We start from the raw sequence: 17,507 nt of genomic DNA, 5'->3' as shown, positions 1-17,507 counted from the left end.
AAGCTTCGTCCTGAAAACTGACACGTTCAGTTCCTTATTTTTACATAGGAAACTCCAGAAGTCTGAATCCAGAAGTGTTTTTTCAGATTGTCATTGATACACTGCAGTTTCAAAATGAAAATACTCAACCATGGCTTTCACTTTCTATTTTGCTTGTGATATATCTTTGAGTATTTAAAAACATGCACATTTTAACAAGATTGTAATAAGCTTGACTGTCATTCAATATGCAAATGTTTTCTCCACTTAAAAAGTAGATTTTTTTTTCTAATATAATGTCTTATAGGTACATCTTACAACCTCTCCCTAATTGAAAAATGAGTTTGTGATAATGCACAGATTGTTTCAAATGTTTATATGCTACTGTAGATGCAACATGTCTCCTACTTTGACAAAACTTTGGGATATTTCAGAGTTTTTATAATATATACATACTCACTGAGTCACATGACCTCTTAAAATTAATTTTAACAAAATGATGATACCTATTGAGTGGCACACCCTGTTTTTTTGTTTTTTTTAATAGGGTAACTTATGGTTGCTAGCTAAAGAAGACCAACAGTCAAACACAGCACAGCCTTAAAATAAACACCACTCCACTCTTCGTGGAATTTTAAATGTGTCTATAAATACACCGTCTATCCATTTTCTATACACCACTTAATCCTCATTAGGGTTATGGGGGGCTGGAGCCTATCCCTGCTGTCAAAGGGCAACTGAAAGGGACACCCTGCACAGGTCACCAGTCCTTCACAGGATTACATATACAAACACACACCTATGGACAATTTAGAGTTACCAATTAACCTGAGCATGTTTTTGGACGGGCTGCTCAGTAGCGTAGTGGTTAGCACTTTCGCTTTGCAGCAAGAAGATCCCGGGGTGGGCCTGGGATCTTTCTGCATGGAGTTTGCATGTGGGGGGTGAGCATGCGTGGGTTTTCTCCGGGCACTCCGGCTTCCTCCCACTGTCCAAAAATATGCTGAGGTTAATTGATTACTCTAAATTGCCCGTAGGTGTGAATGCGAGTGTGATTGTTCGTCTGTATATGTAGCCCTGTGACAGACTGGCGACCTGTCCCTGCCTTCGCCCGAGTCAGCTGGGATGGGCTCCAGCACCCCTCTCCCCCCCCCCTCGTGACCCTAATGAGGATAAAGCGGTGTATAGAGGATGGATGGATGGATGTTTTTGGACTGTGGGAGGAAGCCGGAGAACCTAGAGAAACCCACGCATGCACAGGAAGAACATGCAAACTCCATGCAGAAAGATCCCAGGAAAGCAGGCAAGCGAACCGGTGATCTTCTAGCTGCAAGGTGAAAGTACTAACCACTATCTACTGTGCAGTCCTCTATAAAGACACCTGTTGCTAAAGTATTGCTGTTTTACTGTATTACTGAAGTCAGTAGGAACAAAGACCACTAGATGGCAGCAGTCTACTTGCCCATTGAAAACTCATGTTTTCTCTTTATCGATTAACCTTACTTTCATATCAGTTTACTAAAAAAACGTGAAATTAGTTCAACACTTTCCCCCCAGAATGCATTCTTTCAAATACATCGGTTTTCAGTGAAAGTAATTCTGTTGCACGCACATTCAATTTTTTGGGCAATGCACTATAAACATGCATCAGCAGATATGTAGAAATTAAAGTGAAGCAGAAATGAAAGATTATTTTTTATTAGGAAAGTTTAACATAATGAATGTATTAAACAAGAAAAGTAGAGACATCTAATTTGGATTTAACACATTTTTTATTTCATAATTCGCTGCTTTTACATATAAAATTACATTTTAAGATCACAAAACTGTACAAGAAGTGTCCCCCTGACAGTTATAAGCCATTGGACTTAAACATGTCAGGAAAGCAGAGAGATGGAGGCTCATGTTGGACCTCCTATTCGCTGTGACGCAAACCACAGTCCTGTCCGGAGCTGCCTTAGTCCTCCAACTGGCATTCAGGCTGTTTCTGCGCCTCCAGCTTCCAGTGTGACCTCCTGCCTTCCCCCGTCACTCTTGTCCCATCAGTGGGGACCTCCACGGCTCCCTCAGGTGAACACAGAGATCCCATCCAGCCAGCCGGAGCAGGGGGATGACTGGAAGAAGTTGGGTTTTCCAGGAAAACCGGCGGTTCTGACGGTGCTTATCCAAGAGGCGCGCAGTCCTCCTGATACAACATGATGTCTGCTATAGAGACTGGTGTGTACCAGCCTGCACAGCTGCTCAGCTGGGTCTATATGTCCCTGCAAGACACGCCGAGCAGCGCTTTTGATGGCTTCAAAGTCGAGTCGGACTCTTCTCCTCAGGACGTGAGCAGCTCCAAGCGCTGCGCAGCTGATCTGAGCTCCAACTATCTCAACAACTTCTTCCATCTGAGCAGTGAGGTAGAATGCATGTGAAGTTTCGCTGTCACGATGATTAACATTTTGTCAGGCACTTCAGTGTGCACTTTTTTTCTGCTGCATGTCCCAAAAAACTTTCTCCCCATAAGAAACGGCATAAATATTACACTCACATATTTCACTCTTGGTTATTTTTGTTGCCCATACAGTAAACCTCACCTGCATGCCTTCATTGGGTCGCACTGTGGTGAGTGGGCAGTACATGAATATGTGTTTTGTGCCCAGGTATAGTGCCTGAGTGTGTTCAGACTGTTCTGGTGTCAGTGTGCAGCTATAGGAGGCTTCTTAGAAGGTTTTAAAAAATGTTCTCCCTGGCTGGCCTCTGCATGGAGTATGCAGAGTTAACTCAGTGGGGCTTGGTGGTGCTTAATTTAACTCTGACCTACTGAAGAAAACCAGAAAAAATAGAAATTAGGCATTTTTATTCATGCACTGACTTCTGACAGCTTTTAACATTCAAAATCTGACAGTTCAGATGGTATACTGTGACTTCACACATGCCAGATATGTAGTGGTTTGATGCTTTATGCAGAAGATTCCCAGCTGCAGTGTGCATCTGATGACAATTCTCTTTCTGTGATGCCCGCTGAGTAAACAGACAGTGCCAGCAGCCTGTTCTTCATGTTTGCCCTGCGGTGCCATAAGCACCCATCTCCTCCACAAGCACAATGATGCCGATTCTTTCGTGCCAGCGGGAGCAGTTGGAAGAATGCATGACAAAGGCATTTTGTTCCGACGAGGAAATGGACACTATTGGTTTCGCACAGTAAACGCAGTAAAGACTGCACATCTGCAGGAATCAAATAGTGTTGGCTACTGTCACAGAAGAGACAAACAGGAGAATCAATCAGGGTGATGGACTGACAGGCCATGTGAAATGCTCTTTCATTGGAGAGAGCCAACAATAACCTTCTGTGTTTTTGGTAAAATGAGAGATACTTTTGTGTAGAGCTGAAACAATATATTAGTATGAATAAAAAACGAAGAAATTTTCGGACACTTCTGATTATTTATTGAGCAAAAATGTTTGCCGCTGCCATATGAAAATGTGTTTCTTTTTCTCTCCATTGCATCACTGGAAATGTAATATTTCTGGATTTCACCAACAGCTGGAGCCCTACCTTATCCTGTGCAGGTCTCCACTGTGTAGTTCAACTTTTACATGCTTCAATCATCTTTGTTTTACTTGCACAGGCCTTGAACAACAATTTCTACAAGAGGTCTTCTCCCTGCGGATCCCTCAACAACATCGTGGACGGCCTGAGCTCCCTGGCGGACCACTTCTCAGACCTCTCCCTGTCCCCCGAGACACGCAAACCCAGCAAAAGGCCGCCACCCAACTACCTGTGCCACCTTTGCTTCAACAAAGGCCACTACATCAAAGACTGCCCTCAGGTGAGCCGGTCGGTCGGTCGGTGATGCTGTACATCTGTCAGGAGCAGATCTACTCCAGACTAAACTGAAACAGCTGTGCAGTGTGTGGGCCATTTGAGCTGTCGATCACATGCATGAACATGTTTTGTGTGAGGTGCTGTAAGAAAAAAATAGATTCATATAGCGAACATGGTGACATATCAAATCCACAAACTTCCTCTAATTTGTCAGTTTTCACCCGTGATTCTGTTCAAGTGAGCTTCAACTTTAAATTCCAGGTTGGAATATTATGTTTGTATTATGTTTTTTTCAGGGTGAAATAGATTCCTCAGCACATATTTGAATTAGATGTACCACCGCATGCTGGTAATGAGCAGCAGATGCCAGATTGGATCTCGGAGCCGGCCTTAATGAAAGATGATAGGTTTCTCAGTGGAACTAGGCACGACCTCTACTCCAAACATGAAAGAAATATTACCAGCGCTTTATGTGCAGCTGTGGTTCCCCATTGATCATGTTCAGAGGGAAATGCCTGACATTTGTTAGGTGTAATGGAAATAATTAAATGACTGATGGGCAGGATGTGTCCGAAGAGCGAGGCTGCAAAAAGTAGAAATTCAAATACCTGGTAAACTTTTTACTGGTCAATTATATAAAGAAGCCTGTAAAGTCAAATTGCTCCCTGCTTTCGGTGATTCCCTGAAGTTAAAGCTGCAACATTCTCTGATTATTCCACAGAGTTCAATCTTGGGTGATCCAACAGTTTCACTCTTTTCAGGTTTCGCCAAGTTGAAATACATGTTAGAAAAGGCAAGTTAGATATAGTTCTTAGGGTGTCAACTCTCATAATAGGGGGTTATTATCTAAAACATAAGTGTCATGGGTGCAATAGATCAATTATTTGGCAACAATGGTCGAAATATTTGATTTACAGCACAGATAACTTAATTTCTTGGTGTGTTGCTGAATTCCTGCTCCGTAAGTCATTTGCTTTCCCGCCGATGAGAAGATTGCTGGAGCCTGTTAGTTTATCTTAGCATAAAGACTGGAAACGGGAAAAGAGCCAGTCTGGCTCAGTCAAAAGGCACATAACTCCTAATTGTTGGTTTTACACTTAGCTTTTTGCGAGGATTAAACAAATATGATATCATTTTGTGAGCTTTAGTGGAGCTGTTAGGAGGATTTTGTTACCTTTGCACTGAGCCAGGCAACATGCTTGTTATGTTAAGCTAAGTGTTAATTGCAGGCTCCGGCTAGCCTACATATTTCAGCTGTGAGAGTGGTATCAAGCATCTGATCTAACTCTTGGTGGATCAACAGTAGAAGCAAACTTTCCATGAACAGAAACGTCCGTTCATTCTTAAGATCCCGATCTATCCTTTGATATCTCCTCTAGTCTTGTCTCTGAAAGCTCATCACTTCCAGCGCTGCCAACACCGACGAGATTGGTGCTGTTCAGCGTAGAACGCAGACCACGTAGGAATGTGAAGAATGTGAAGAAAATGTTCTGCATTGAGTTTATAGCTCCTAACACTTTCACATCTGTGCACACCTGGCAACTGCTGCGAAAAGTAGGTGCGATTTTCGGTTCATCGCTTTCAGAAATATATTCGCCGTTCAGATGAAAGAAAGAAGCTCTTAAACACTTTCACAACCAACACGGTGACACTTAGACTGATGAGACGAAACACTAACCAATCCTGCCTGATGTGCTGCTGGTCCTCCGCAGCAGCTACAGGCATCTGTCACCAAGACAATCCCACCATTTCCTCCAGTTGTTAATTTAATCCCTACGAACTCTGTGAATGAAAGTGACATATAGATATAGAAGGGTTTTTTTCCCATGCAAATAATCCCTTCCTGCTTAAAATGGCTCACATGTAACTTTATACCGTTGCTTCCTCTAGAATGTGCAGATCTGTGAAGTCCCCTCCTCAGCTCACCTACACTTCTACTTAAGCACTGCTACACAATGGCAAGCTGGAGTATTGAAGTGATTCAGCTAAACATGTTAGAAAAGGGAAACGATTCTGAAGAGGAGCATTGATATAGAAAGCCACATCCCGCAAGATAAAAAGATTGGTTCCTAAGGTTTACTTTGAATGAAACCCTGGAGATCTGAACCAATATTTTGAGATCCATCGGTACACTCGCAGTTCCATGGTGAAAATGTTCAACAATGACAGCTTATTTTGCTAATGATACATCCTTTAGCTCATAGGAAAAAACAGATGGACAAGCCTTGGATAAGACTTGGTTTCTGCACATCCTTCAACATTTTGTGTTGGATATTCGTGGTTTGACCCTCAATACATCACAAGCTTTGCCTTTTCTAAGATGTTCCGACCCATTCGTCTGACCATGATGTTTTGGCTCTTCTCATATTCACTCAGGTCTACACTTGCCTATTTACCTGGCATCAAACACACTAACTATGAAAACCGGCACTGAAGATGTCTCAGACACTATTATAAGATAATCTGTGCTATTTACTTCGTCTCTAAGCTCTCGTAACACTTTTGCTCATTGGTGTCTTTTGAGTCTTAGGATGGAATAACTTTGACGTGCAAACTGAGCACATCCTTGGAATCAGCAAAGCGTAATTGCAAAATGAATTCTCTCAAAGCTGTTTTTTATGATGTGATATAAACCCTCCTATTAGCAGCTATGACTTTCCTTGGACTGCTGGCTGCAAGCTTTCATAGCTGGCTGGTTTGCCCAGAAGCTGCAGTGGACAGGAATCAAAGAAAGTCACGGCTCATTAAGATGAGAGAAGAAGCATACAGCAAAGTGGGAGTACGGAGGCCTTTAACAGCTTTCTTTTTTTTTTTTTTAGGTGGAATGGGGCCTACCTTAACATTAAACGTCTATTTCCTTGATAAAGAAACATATGGTACCTCAGTATCTACCTATGGTGATGAAAAGTAATGAAAAAGGCTGAGTGCCAGTCCATGCATTTGGGTTACAGTCCAACCTAGATATGTGATATACTATCTATGCCGTACTCAGCGGTAAACATCCTGTTGACGGCATAGTGTGGAGTTGGGTTACTTGCTTCACAAGGAGGTTAAGACGTCAAAGGATTACTCTGAGATATTCTTCTTCGCAGCCGCTCCCTTTAAAATGTGCAAAATCTGGAAGCCATTTCTGCGCCTGGCTCTCGGCCACTCTTGCTCTGCTTCAGAAAGATGATGTCAGATTTTATCATGTGTTGCTAATATTCCAGACCCAAAGCGGTGATTATGGAGCTGTCGCTGTCACAAAAGGACTCTTCAGTCGAAGCCGAGCTGAACGTTCTTCTGAAGCTGTAACCAATGAACAAACTGCTTTTTGTTCTTGTTGGCTGGAATCTGAGGCATTTTTAGCTCCAGACAGCTGAAATCCATACTTTTGCCGCGCTTTTGATGCCGTACGTCATGTTGGGGTGCAGAAAAACGACTTGCAATTAAATAAGACTTCTTAAGATGAGCTGCGTTGTTTTTAAGCTATTTTCAAATTTCTGTATGTGCAAGTTGAGCACCTTTCACCCTTTAACCTGGAGTCACAACATTTTAATGACATCTTGCCAATTAAGTAGCTGGACCCGGTTACTGTAAAGAGAATACACAAGTGACAGAGTGCTGACAGTAAATGGGTGTATGATGGGAAGGGCTTGGGATAAATAAGGAGAGCATTGTTTCTGCAGAGGGGCTGTGGAACCAAAGGTCAGGAAGTCAGGCTGTATTGTTCGAGCAGCTCTGCTTGGCTGCAGTCATCGCCATCTCTTTCTCTCTGTCTGTGCGGAGAAGCTACGACCGGACTCTCCTTTAAAGAGCCGGTGAGCAGCTGCCCAGAGATGACTCCATCCACAGTGTGTTTTTGGAAACAGTGGGTAGTTCAGGAAGTGGGTGTATGTCTTTACAGTTGCAGTTTAATCATGTTTGAATGGAGGGGAAAAGTCTGCTTCGATGATTACTTAGCATGGGGGAGGGGTGGGGGGTGGTGGTGGTGGTGGTGGGGGGGGGGGCTTTTGATAGTTGTAGGAGAAATTCCTTGATTTATATTTGCTCTCTGAAAGTAAACAATGATATTTTTTAGCTTCAAGTTGCTTGAGTTCTGACCAACACTTGTTCCATGATTCAGCATCGTTATTCTGGACTAGTTTGACATTTAACAAAAAAATAGTCTGACACCAAACACTTCTTTTCTGTATGAATTAAAGAGACAAAGTGTTAAAGACCCCATCTGGTAAAAATCAAGTTTTTTACTTTGTTAACATGTCCATAGGGTATTTTTTTTTTTATTCTGAAAGATGTATTATGAGCGAAATAAGCAGCCAACGTCCTGTCTGAGCAATTCTACCTTGAAGCTGCAGTGTATCGACGACAAAATAACAGAGTCAGACTACCTGAGTTTCGTATGTAACAAACCTAAAGAACCAATCCTGTCAAATCACAGGGTGGGACTTTTTGTATCACTATTCTTCAGAATTGGTTTCTGGTATTACATGCATGGCTGAATTACTCCAATATTCCCTCTTGCTGTGTAGCATAAAAGAGTTTTGCAGTGTTTGAACAGAGTCCTGGGTGAGCTGGTGTGCTCGAGCTGCACATTGTGGAGGAAGCAACAGTGTAGAGTTACATCTTATCCATTTTAAGGCAGGAAGGGATTATTTATACGTATAATAGGATTTAGGTTTTTTTATCTGCAGTATTTGGTACTTCTTTGGCACTTCATGAAACATTTTCATATCAGGTTTAAAAGCCAGAGATCCCGGATTTAACTGTTTTTTAACGAATAGCTCCATATTGTTGTAAAAAGGAATGATGCCACTCATGCCTCTCCTTAAAAAAGTTGTCCTTTCAAAAATTTCCTTTGGGATCAGTAACTTTTTATCTTATCTTTAAACAAAGATGCAGCAAGGAAATGGTTAGCTTAGCAGACTGGAATCAGGAAGAAACAGCTTGCTTGGCTTTGTCAGAAGTTAAAAAAGTCCCTACCAGCGCCTCTGAGGCTCACTAGTTAAGACGCTAAATCTTATTTAATCCATATCCATATTTTAAGTTTTTGGTGGTTATTTCTTGGCTTCGGGCATTTTATTCTAGCAGTGTTATCAAAACCATTTAGTTATTTATGAGATTTAGAGGTGGAGGAATTATGTTTTTGATTTGTTAGAAAGCAAGGTTTCTAATAGCGCTGATATCTGTGTGATCTTAGGAAACAAATACATCAATCTAACCCTGCTTTTGGATCAGTGATATAGAATTTTAGATAACATTTGTTAAGCTTCAGTTTTGATTTCAGAGTTCAGAAGGTTTTAAAGTTGGTAATGATATAAACGTTGGATTGGACATTGTACCTCTGTCCAGGTGGGGTAATGCAGTTCACATCGTACCTCGAGAATCTCCTGCAACACTGTCTCATTTCTGTTCCTTTGGTCCTTTTGTTTCCCCTGCTGATAGCTGTCTTATCTGTCCACAATATGCTGCTCTGTTGCTTTTGGCTGAAACATCTGCTGAGGAGGATGAGCAAGATAGAGGAAACCCTGGAATGTGTGCTAGATAGGCTCCCTTTGATAAACAGTGTCATCTGCTCAGACCTGATGAACATATAGGAAAATATGCTTCAGAGGGCAGCTTTTGCATGATTGCATGCTTTCAACATGAAATCACTCTTGTTTTCGTGGAGAACTTGGCCATTTTTGGATTACAGTCTTTGCAGCTTCACTGACATCTGAAGGGAAGTAAAAAGAAATGAACTAGAATCGAAATGCTGCTCTCTAAATACAGTTAAATCACATCTTTGGTTATTTATTATTTGTATCTTGGTACCTGCCAATTCCTTCACAGCACTCAGAAGATGTTATGTTCTTAAATCTGACTCAGCCATGCTTCCTACTGAAGTTGTGAATAATTTTCTGTTGCATTTCTCGTTTGTCTGCCAGCCCACCTGCCCCTGCCATTCACGCTTTGTGAAACACAATGCCGGCTTACAGCTGTATATGTCATCAAGTTGACAGGAGGCTCAGTCAGATTCTGGAGCGAGCAGAGCGTTCATTGGAAGCTTATCCTCCTATGAAAGCAATACTGTGTGTGGAATAGATGCAGAGAAGTAGAATGTCTGTGAATGTGTGTGTTTGTGGGAATCATTCTGTTCGTTTAAAGATTTATCATCCGCTCAGCAATGATGGATTGAAAATCTGGAGAGCCGTGTAAGAAAACAGAAAACCAATCCTCTCCTCTTTGGCATCCAGTTGTTTTGTATCTAATCATATTTATTTTGGATTGAGGGAAGGTTAATCCAGTCAGTATTTTAATTTATTATGGAAAAGAGGAAGCACTGCTGTGTAGGAACATAAGTTGACCAGAGAACACCTGATGTCTCATTTTCTCAAATCACTGTGCAGCAGAGAAACTCAATCAATATTTTATCCTGTGTGAAAGACAGAAATGCAGCGACACTGACAGCATAAGTGCAAGGATAAAACAATTTCATGTCAGTATAGTTACCTCCCAAAAGTATTGACAGTAATTGTGATTTAACTGCTTCACAATCTATGCAGCTGTGTGTCTGTCAGTGTTATACTTGAGATAACAATGCAGAAGTTGACAAGTCTAATATTTGAAGGGAGGAATGGTTTATATCTATCAGCGCCAGGGTGTAAAAGTAGAAAAAAAAATGACATATGTATTCATTGCATGTTCTAATACAAAGGTTTGCATTGCCATTTTCTTTATTAAATGTGTTAGATTTCTCTAATATGTTCAATTTTAGCTGTTATTTGCATCATTGTAGCTGTGAACATGAATAATATTTAAATGTACTCATCTATTGCGACCAGTTTCTGCATTATATTTTGAAAGATGTCATCAGAACATAAAATCTGCATTCTTAGTTGCTTAAGTGTTCACACCATAGTCTCATTTGGTTACTTTTAAAATCAGCATGAACTCTAGTCCAGTGCAGGCCGATCTCTTCAAACAGCAGGTTTTGTCAGACAAACACGCTAAAAGCCAAAGACATTCATTTTATAATGATATAAAATGGAGAAAAGCAGCAATTCATCACATTTAAAAGGCTGTAACCTCTATTGTGTAGTAGTTTTACTGGATAACTGATTTGAGCAAATAATCCTTTAGTGCTGCTAATTAATCAGCTGCTCGTTTACTTCTCTGCGGTTACAGTAACACTTGCCCATCTAATAAATCTAACCATTTCAACACGCTCTCTTTAAGGAAAATGGAAACTCATCCAGTTGTTTGTTGTTTTAAACCTTCCTGGATACACTAACTGATTTCACAAGATAATAAAAACTATGACTTAAGTCAGCATAGGAGTCTTTGAAACATACGACTCCTAAAGCAGTGGATTTCAGTCCAGGCACTAATGTGTTGTTTTGCTTTGGTAACAGCTGGGCTTCTCCCTGATGCTGTGGGGGTCTGATACAAATTAAACCCTGAGAGAGAAAGAGAGAGAGAGAGAGAGAGCTATGGGTTTGTTAGTGTGGAGTAATTGACCACATGGTATCCAGTAGGCTTGGTGTAACTATGTTCTCCAGGACGATTGTCTCATGGGGGGCATGCGAGTGGGGGAGAGAGTGAATGAGAGAGAGAGGAAAGAGGGCGGTGGGGGTGAGGATTTGGAGTAGTCCATTGTTTATCCTGATGGTTTCCAGATGATGGCAGAGGGAGGCAGCCACCTCCTGGGCCTCTCTCACTCGGCTGCAAGGATCTGGGCCAAGCTTATCTGCTGCAGTTGAAAAAATCTGGCTTCACATCGCTCGGCGCACTCTGGGGCTGGTTCAAGTTACACAACATAAGTTAATGGCTGTTGGATGGGATGTGTTGTAATACACACAATAAATGAATTCAATGTATGTTTATCTTAAAGCAAAACAGTTTCCCACATGTCATCTCGTGCTGCAGAGGTCTTCAATCAAACGTGAAGAATGTGTTTTGGGAGAAAGCTTACTGTTTGTTCCTATTGACTTCGTTCTTGTATAACATAAAAAATACAGAAATGTAAATTGTGCTCATTAATCTTTAGCTTCTGAACAAGCCCCAAACATTGCACCTTCATGTGCTTTGCAATGGTAATTGAGCTCAAAGGATTTTAATGTTGGTCAGTTGGTCCAGACAGAAATATCCCAACAACGACTGGATGGATTGAGATTAAATTTGGGAATGGCATTCATGGTCCCCAGAGGATGTATTTTTCTGATTTTGGTGATCCCTGACCTTTTCTCCTCATGGTAGTGTTACCATGTCACCACATTTGTAGTTCTGTTGGACAGATTGGTACGTAAACTGGGACAGTAAGCCATATTGCCCTCAGAATGAACTGTAATGACTGATGATCCCTTAACTTTTCCTCTCACACTATCATCAGGTGAAAATGCTAGCTCTTTCACTAGTAATTCAGGACCAACAAATTAGGTTTATTAGCATCTTGCCAGCCAATGTTTATTGTGCCAATGATTAAGATGCTAATAAACCTGAGATGAAAGCAAGAACAATACTACAGGTGGTGCAAATTAGCATGCTAGCATTTTGATAGTAGCATTTAGTTCAAAGCATCATCAAAGCGTCGATGTGTGAACTGGCTGTAGATGTTTTACATTTTTATCTGTGAGGGTTTTGCAGCTTATCTCTCCTCTCTACCCTAACTGATTGAGGCAGATGGCTGCCGTCACTGAATCTGGTTCTGGCCGATGTTTCCACCAGTTTAAAGGAAGTTCTTCCACTCCAAATCCTTGCTCATAGGGAACCACTGGATTGTTTTCTACAATATTGTAAAATCTTACATCCTGTGTCTAAACTAGAAAGCACTTTGGGTTAGGGTTAGTTATTTCTGCTTTTAAATATGTTACAAAAACAATTGGAACTTGACTTTTTCAGTCACAGTGTCTTGGGTCCTCAAGTTGTAATTATTTGTTGACTCATCGGTAATAGTGATGATGCAGGGTTTTATCATAATATCTGATGCTACCATTATGTGTCGTCTATGTAGATGATTCAGTGGTGGCTCTTTGCATTTTTTCTGCCTACACTCAATCTTTCCTGCTTCCTACAAAGCTGTCCTGTCCATTCACTGTCAGGTCAAAAGTGCAAGTTTCGTTTGTCGGTTGTCAGTGTGGCATTTTCATTGGGACCAGTGGAAAGTCCAGAGTGTACCATGCCCTTTGCTGCCCTGTGGGCTCCAGACTTTAGGTAGAGTTTGTTTTACTTGCTCTGAAGAGTGAAAGCTGTTTCCTCCCTCAGGAAGATGATGATCCGTCTGCTCTCCCTGTAGGCGCTTGAGAAACCATCAAAAATGGCCTCCCACAGTGCCTCATGGTGGCTAAATGATGCAAACACAGGCCTCAAAAGCTTCACAGTGGCCTTAACAGTCAGACACTGGCACTGCTGGAGCCTCAAACATGTTTTGTTAAACACATGTAGTCCTGGAAATGAATAAAATGATCTGTTAGAAGTTTTGAACCTGACATGTGTTCCTGCTGTGAAATCAAAACAAAGCTTGATGGGAACTCCTCTGGTGGTGTAGATTCAGTCTTAATTTTGACTTGACCTACTTTTCAGTCAAGGCGCTTCTAATTTAAACCAGGCTTGTCAAGATGATTTTTTAGTGAAGGGTTTAGGTTTTTGTCAAGTTACAAAAGTGCAGAGTTCATCTGGGTTTTATTTCCTCCCTGCTAAGATCTTTGTGTCCTGATTGGTGGGTTGGGGCCAGCTGGGAGGGATGACAGAGAGCCTGAGGTATTTGTCCTATAGCAGCGAGGCCTCTCCCATTGGTCCCCCCAAAGTCCGGAGCCTCCTATATGGTCCCCTGGGATCACAGCTGGAGGGAGGGAGTTCATTTCCAATGGGAAAGCTGAAACTCATTCTTTTCTGTCCAACAAATAAATTACACAATTACAATATATTCCAACCACTTTAGAATAAAAAAAAATTAAACTTCTCTGTTTGCTTCTGTAGTATCAAGAATCTAAATTTCAACACAGTTCTTCTAAATCTACTTTAGATTCCTTTGTAATGTGAGGACTGTTTTTTCATCACTGAAACGTAATCAAGCATCAAAGAAAATGATACTCATCCCATCCCTGAGATTAAACAACTCCACAAACTCAACTGTCTGGACCACCAACAGGGCTGCTATCACTTCTCATTCTATCACACAGAGCTTTGGATTGGCTGCCATCCAAAGACACCATATAGCTCTCTCACAGTTAAAGGTGGTGAGAGGCAAAAGCCAGAATGTTTGTAAAGCTGTTGAGGTTTGCACATTGAGGCCAATAACGTGTAAAATTCTGTGCTCTGAATTTCCACTCAGGCTCGACCCAAAGGTGAAGGCCTGACCCCGTATCAGGGGAAGAAGAGGTGCTTCGGTGAATACAAATGCCCCAAATGCAAAAGGAAGTGGATGAGTGGGAACTCCTGGGCCAACATGGGTCAAGAATGTATCAAGTGCCACATCAACGTTTACCCTCACAAGCAGGTAACAGCACATCAGAACCAAGACTATCAGGAAACTGGGTTGGCTGCTTGGGGCCCCTCAGCTAGCAGGGCGTCCCCGAAGTCAAATTATGTTCATATGGATTCTGTGGAGGTTTTTAAATGTGTTTGTATGTTCTCAGCAAATTCCTGCAGTCAAATCTTTGTAAGACAACACTGCTTCACTGCACACAACATGGCAGTAAACTAATTTGTGCTTTGTAGCTACATGCTGTTACAGTATGTCCTCTTATCGTTTGACCCTCGAGGTCAAGAGCTGCTTTAAGTTGGAGTATCTACAGAGCAGACTAGCTGTTGCAGGTGAAATGTTTTTTATTCTTGGCATTACAAAGAAGTGTGTAGCTTCTGTGCAGTTTAATCAATAAAGCACAGTATGAAGCATGAAGTTTTAACCAATCTTCTAAATTTACATTCATTTTTTGATATTCTAAACCACTTCCCTATAGCTAGTTATCAAATTCTTGTAGCTATGGCCTAATTAGTTCCAAGTTATTCTGCAAAATGTAATAAGATTTTGGTTCTTAAGTCACCAAGAACTGGAATGCTGTGTTCTTCATTCATCGCTGAATGCATAGCAATATTGTACAGTGCAAACACAACGAAATTATTCACTATCTTTTAATTGAAATGCTGCTAAAGTTTTACTTTAGAAGACTGTGCAGCCTTGTTGTGTAAATCTTAACTCTCATGCATGAAGGTCTTAATGTAGTTTAATTCTCTGCACTATATAATTCTGGTGAAACAAACAGTGTTTACAGCAATACGCTAAATATACTACGTCAAAAATGAATTTGTGAAATTTTGTGGAATTGTAAAATGCAAACATCTACACAGGTCATTAAAACCTTTTATTTTCTACAAAAAAACACAAAGGACATCAGGGTTGTTCCATCTCAGATAATCAGGAAACCTCTGCTTGACCAACTCTTATTTGCTTTAAAACTTTTTTTATCCTGAATTATATTTATAATGGCATATGTTTGAACATTTTGCTCAAGTACTTTCCAAGATATCTTCACTTTTTTAAAAATGTCCATCCACTTTTGCCACTTTTTTTGTACATTAAAGGCTATTTTTGAACAACAGTTCAAACAAGTACAAGTTTTCACAGTTTTTTCTCATCATGTCATTGATTTAGAATCCGAAATTTTAAACAGATCAAATTATCTCTGATTATGGGTGTGCTGAAATATGAAAAAAAATAAAGCCACACATTAACAGAAAGAATCATCATGCAGATGTCAATTGAAAATAGTGATTTTCTAACATATATATATATATATATATATAGTTGAATGTTACAATAACACAAAGCAAAGCATATGGAATATCTTTTTAATAGTCACACAAAGGAAAAGAACGTTTTTGATTTTGTTTAGTAAATACCACTAGCTAACCTCTGCATTATCTTTTTTGTTGTTAATATATGCGTAAAGGTGGGACTTTTCACTACAGCTCTAAATTCTTTTTAACCACTTAACTTGTTTACTGAAGATTTTGAACCAATGGCACAATGGCCATAGCAATAAAAATTAGATTTTTTTTTTAAATACTTCATTCTTTTTCTTAATACTATTTTTTAAAATATCATTGTTCAAGCATAGCCTCAAATTTCACTGCATGAATGGACAAATAAAAAAAATCTCAGAAACTATTTGATATGCAAAGCTAAAATTTCACAATGATGTTTTCTACACTTCCATATTTTATGCCACACCGTTTTCAGGCAAATCAGAGATGACTAAGTGGAAACTGTTTGGAAAATTTGCTGTAATGTTACTGTTCGGTCTGTGACTCTGCAGTGACTCTCTGTTTCTGTATTGCAGAGACCTCTGGAAAAACCTGACGGGTTGGATGTGTCTGACCAGAGCAAAGAACACCCACAACACCTGTGTGAAAAATGCAAAGTCCTCGGCTACTACTGCCGTCGAGTACAATAACTAGCTCCTCCTGCCTTAAATACTCCAAAGTTTTACCAAGAAGGGACAGTTTTATTGTAGTTACTAAACATACATGATAATAAATATTGGTTGTAATGGAAAGCATCTAACAGTTTATTCTCATGAAATCTCCTCTCCGACACTGTGACTCAGTAGAAGAGGCTCTTTGTGGTTTCTACAATATCTCTCAGTGGAGACTTTACATTTGCTGGGTTCTTGTAATTTACTCAGTTGTTACTATTATGTGAATATTCATTTTAAGTCTTAACTATGAACCAAGAATCTTACCGACTGTGAATTAAGAAACTTTGGCTCTGTGTCCGTCTTCACTCATATCCAACATGTTGGAGATGAGGATTCTCTTTTATATGTTTGTATATTTCAGAAATAACTTAAATGAAAATGTTTTTGTTCTGTATAAATATGCAAGTCTTTACTAAGGAGCAGTATTAATGTGTATCTGCATTATTATCTGTATTATCAGTACTGGTGGGTACATCATTTTTGAATATATTTTTAAGCCATACTGTTGTGTTGAATATTATACATTGTGAAGGAAAATATTAGCCAACTAACATTTAGTCTTTATATACCATGTGCTTCAGTTTGTTGTGAAAACACCCGTCATTCCGAAGTTTAAAAAGAAATTATGGAACCTTTTTCTTTTCGAATAGAGGAAATTACAGCAGTTCATTTCTATTTTAGCACTCAGTGCTAAAAACAACTCACCAAAGTGCTTTTTTTTATGGGTTATAATGTCTCATATGTAACATGAGACAAAAATATAATGAAATAAAAATCTGAATGTACCAGGGATTGTGAAGGATTAAGTGGAGGCCTGTGCTTGTTGCTTTCGAGGGTATTTTTCACTGTGATGAAACAGAGATACCTTCTGTTTAGGAGGAGTGAAAAGCCATTTAATGTGCCTTAATTTGAGTAACCCATGAGATGGATCCCTTTCTCGTGTAATGTTTTTGCATTAAAATGTATTTAAACATGTTCTTCACTGTGGCTTTGCCTTAATGTAAGCATGTCAGATCATAGTTTAGGAATTTATCCGTGGATTTGGGAGCTGGGAACGCTGCATAGCTGACAACTGATAATATCAAAGTCCCTCTTTAACATTAACTGATCCAGATGTTACACATTTTTATCTCCCCACAGCAGAAAACATGGGAATCTACATATCTCTCAATATCACTGAGCATCTGGGAAAATTTACTTAAGGCGAAGAAAAATCTGATTTGGCTTCAACACCCTCTAATACACAGCTGGTGGCAAAGCTACAACACGCTGTGATGCAA

At 40.1% G+C, this 17,507-nt stretch overlaps 1 protein-coding gene across 1 annotated transcript; it reads left to right on the top strand.

The window, feature by feature from the left end:
- The first annotated feature begins 1,812 nt into the window (after positions 1–1,812).
- On the top strand, positions 1,813–17,202 carry LOC110958241 (zinc finger CCHC domain-containing protein 24-like). Its single transcript, XM_022204689.2, has 4 exons — positions 1,813–2,381; positions 3,594–3,794; positions 14,082–14,246; positions 16,090–17,202. The coding sequence occupies exons 1-4, from the start codon at positions 2,175–2,177 to the stop codon at positions 16,201–16,203; spliced, it is 687 nt and encodes a 228-aa protein (XP_022060381.2). The 5' UTR covers positions 1,813–2,174; the 3' UTR covers positions 16,204–17,202.
- The last annotated feature ends 305 nt before the right edge of the window (positions 17,203–17,507 follow it).

The sequence above is a fragment of the Acanthochromis polyacanthus genome, chromosome 19 (assembly GCF_021347895.1).
Source record: "Acanthochromis polyacanthus isolate Apoly-LR-REF ecotype Palm Island chromosome 19, KAUST_Apoly_ChrSc, whole genome shotgun sequence".
NCBI classification, from domain to species: Eukaryota; Metazoa; Chordata; class Actinopteri; family Pomacentridae; genus Acanthochromis; species Acanthochromis polyacanthus.
Note: the sequence above shows the minus strand (reverse complement) of the source record. Positions and strands in the feature narration are given on the sequence as shown.

Bases quoted from the DNA above. Each gene is read 5' to 3' on its own strand.
- LOC110958241 (XM_022204689.2), top strand. From the start codon at position 2,175: ATGATGTCTGCTATAGAGACTGGTGTGTACCAGCCTGCACAGCTGCTC. The intron at 2,382-3,593 runs GTAGAATGCATG...TTACTTGCACAG, and splicing joins TCTTCCATCTGAGCAGTGAG to GCCTTGAACAACAATTTCTA. The intron at 14,247-16,089 runs GTAACAGCACAT...TCTGTATTGCAG, and splicing joins ACGTTTACCCTCACAAGCAG to AGACCTCTGGAAAAACCTGA.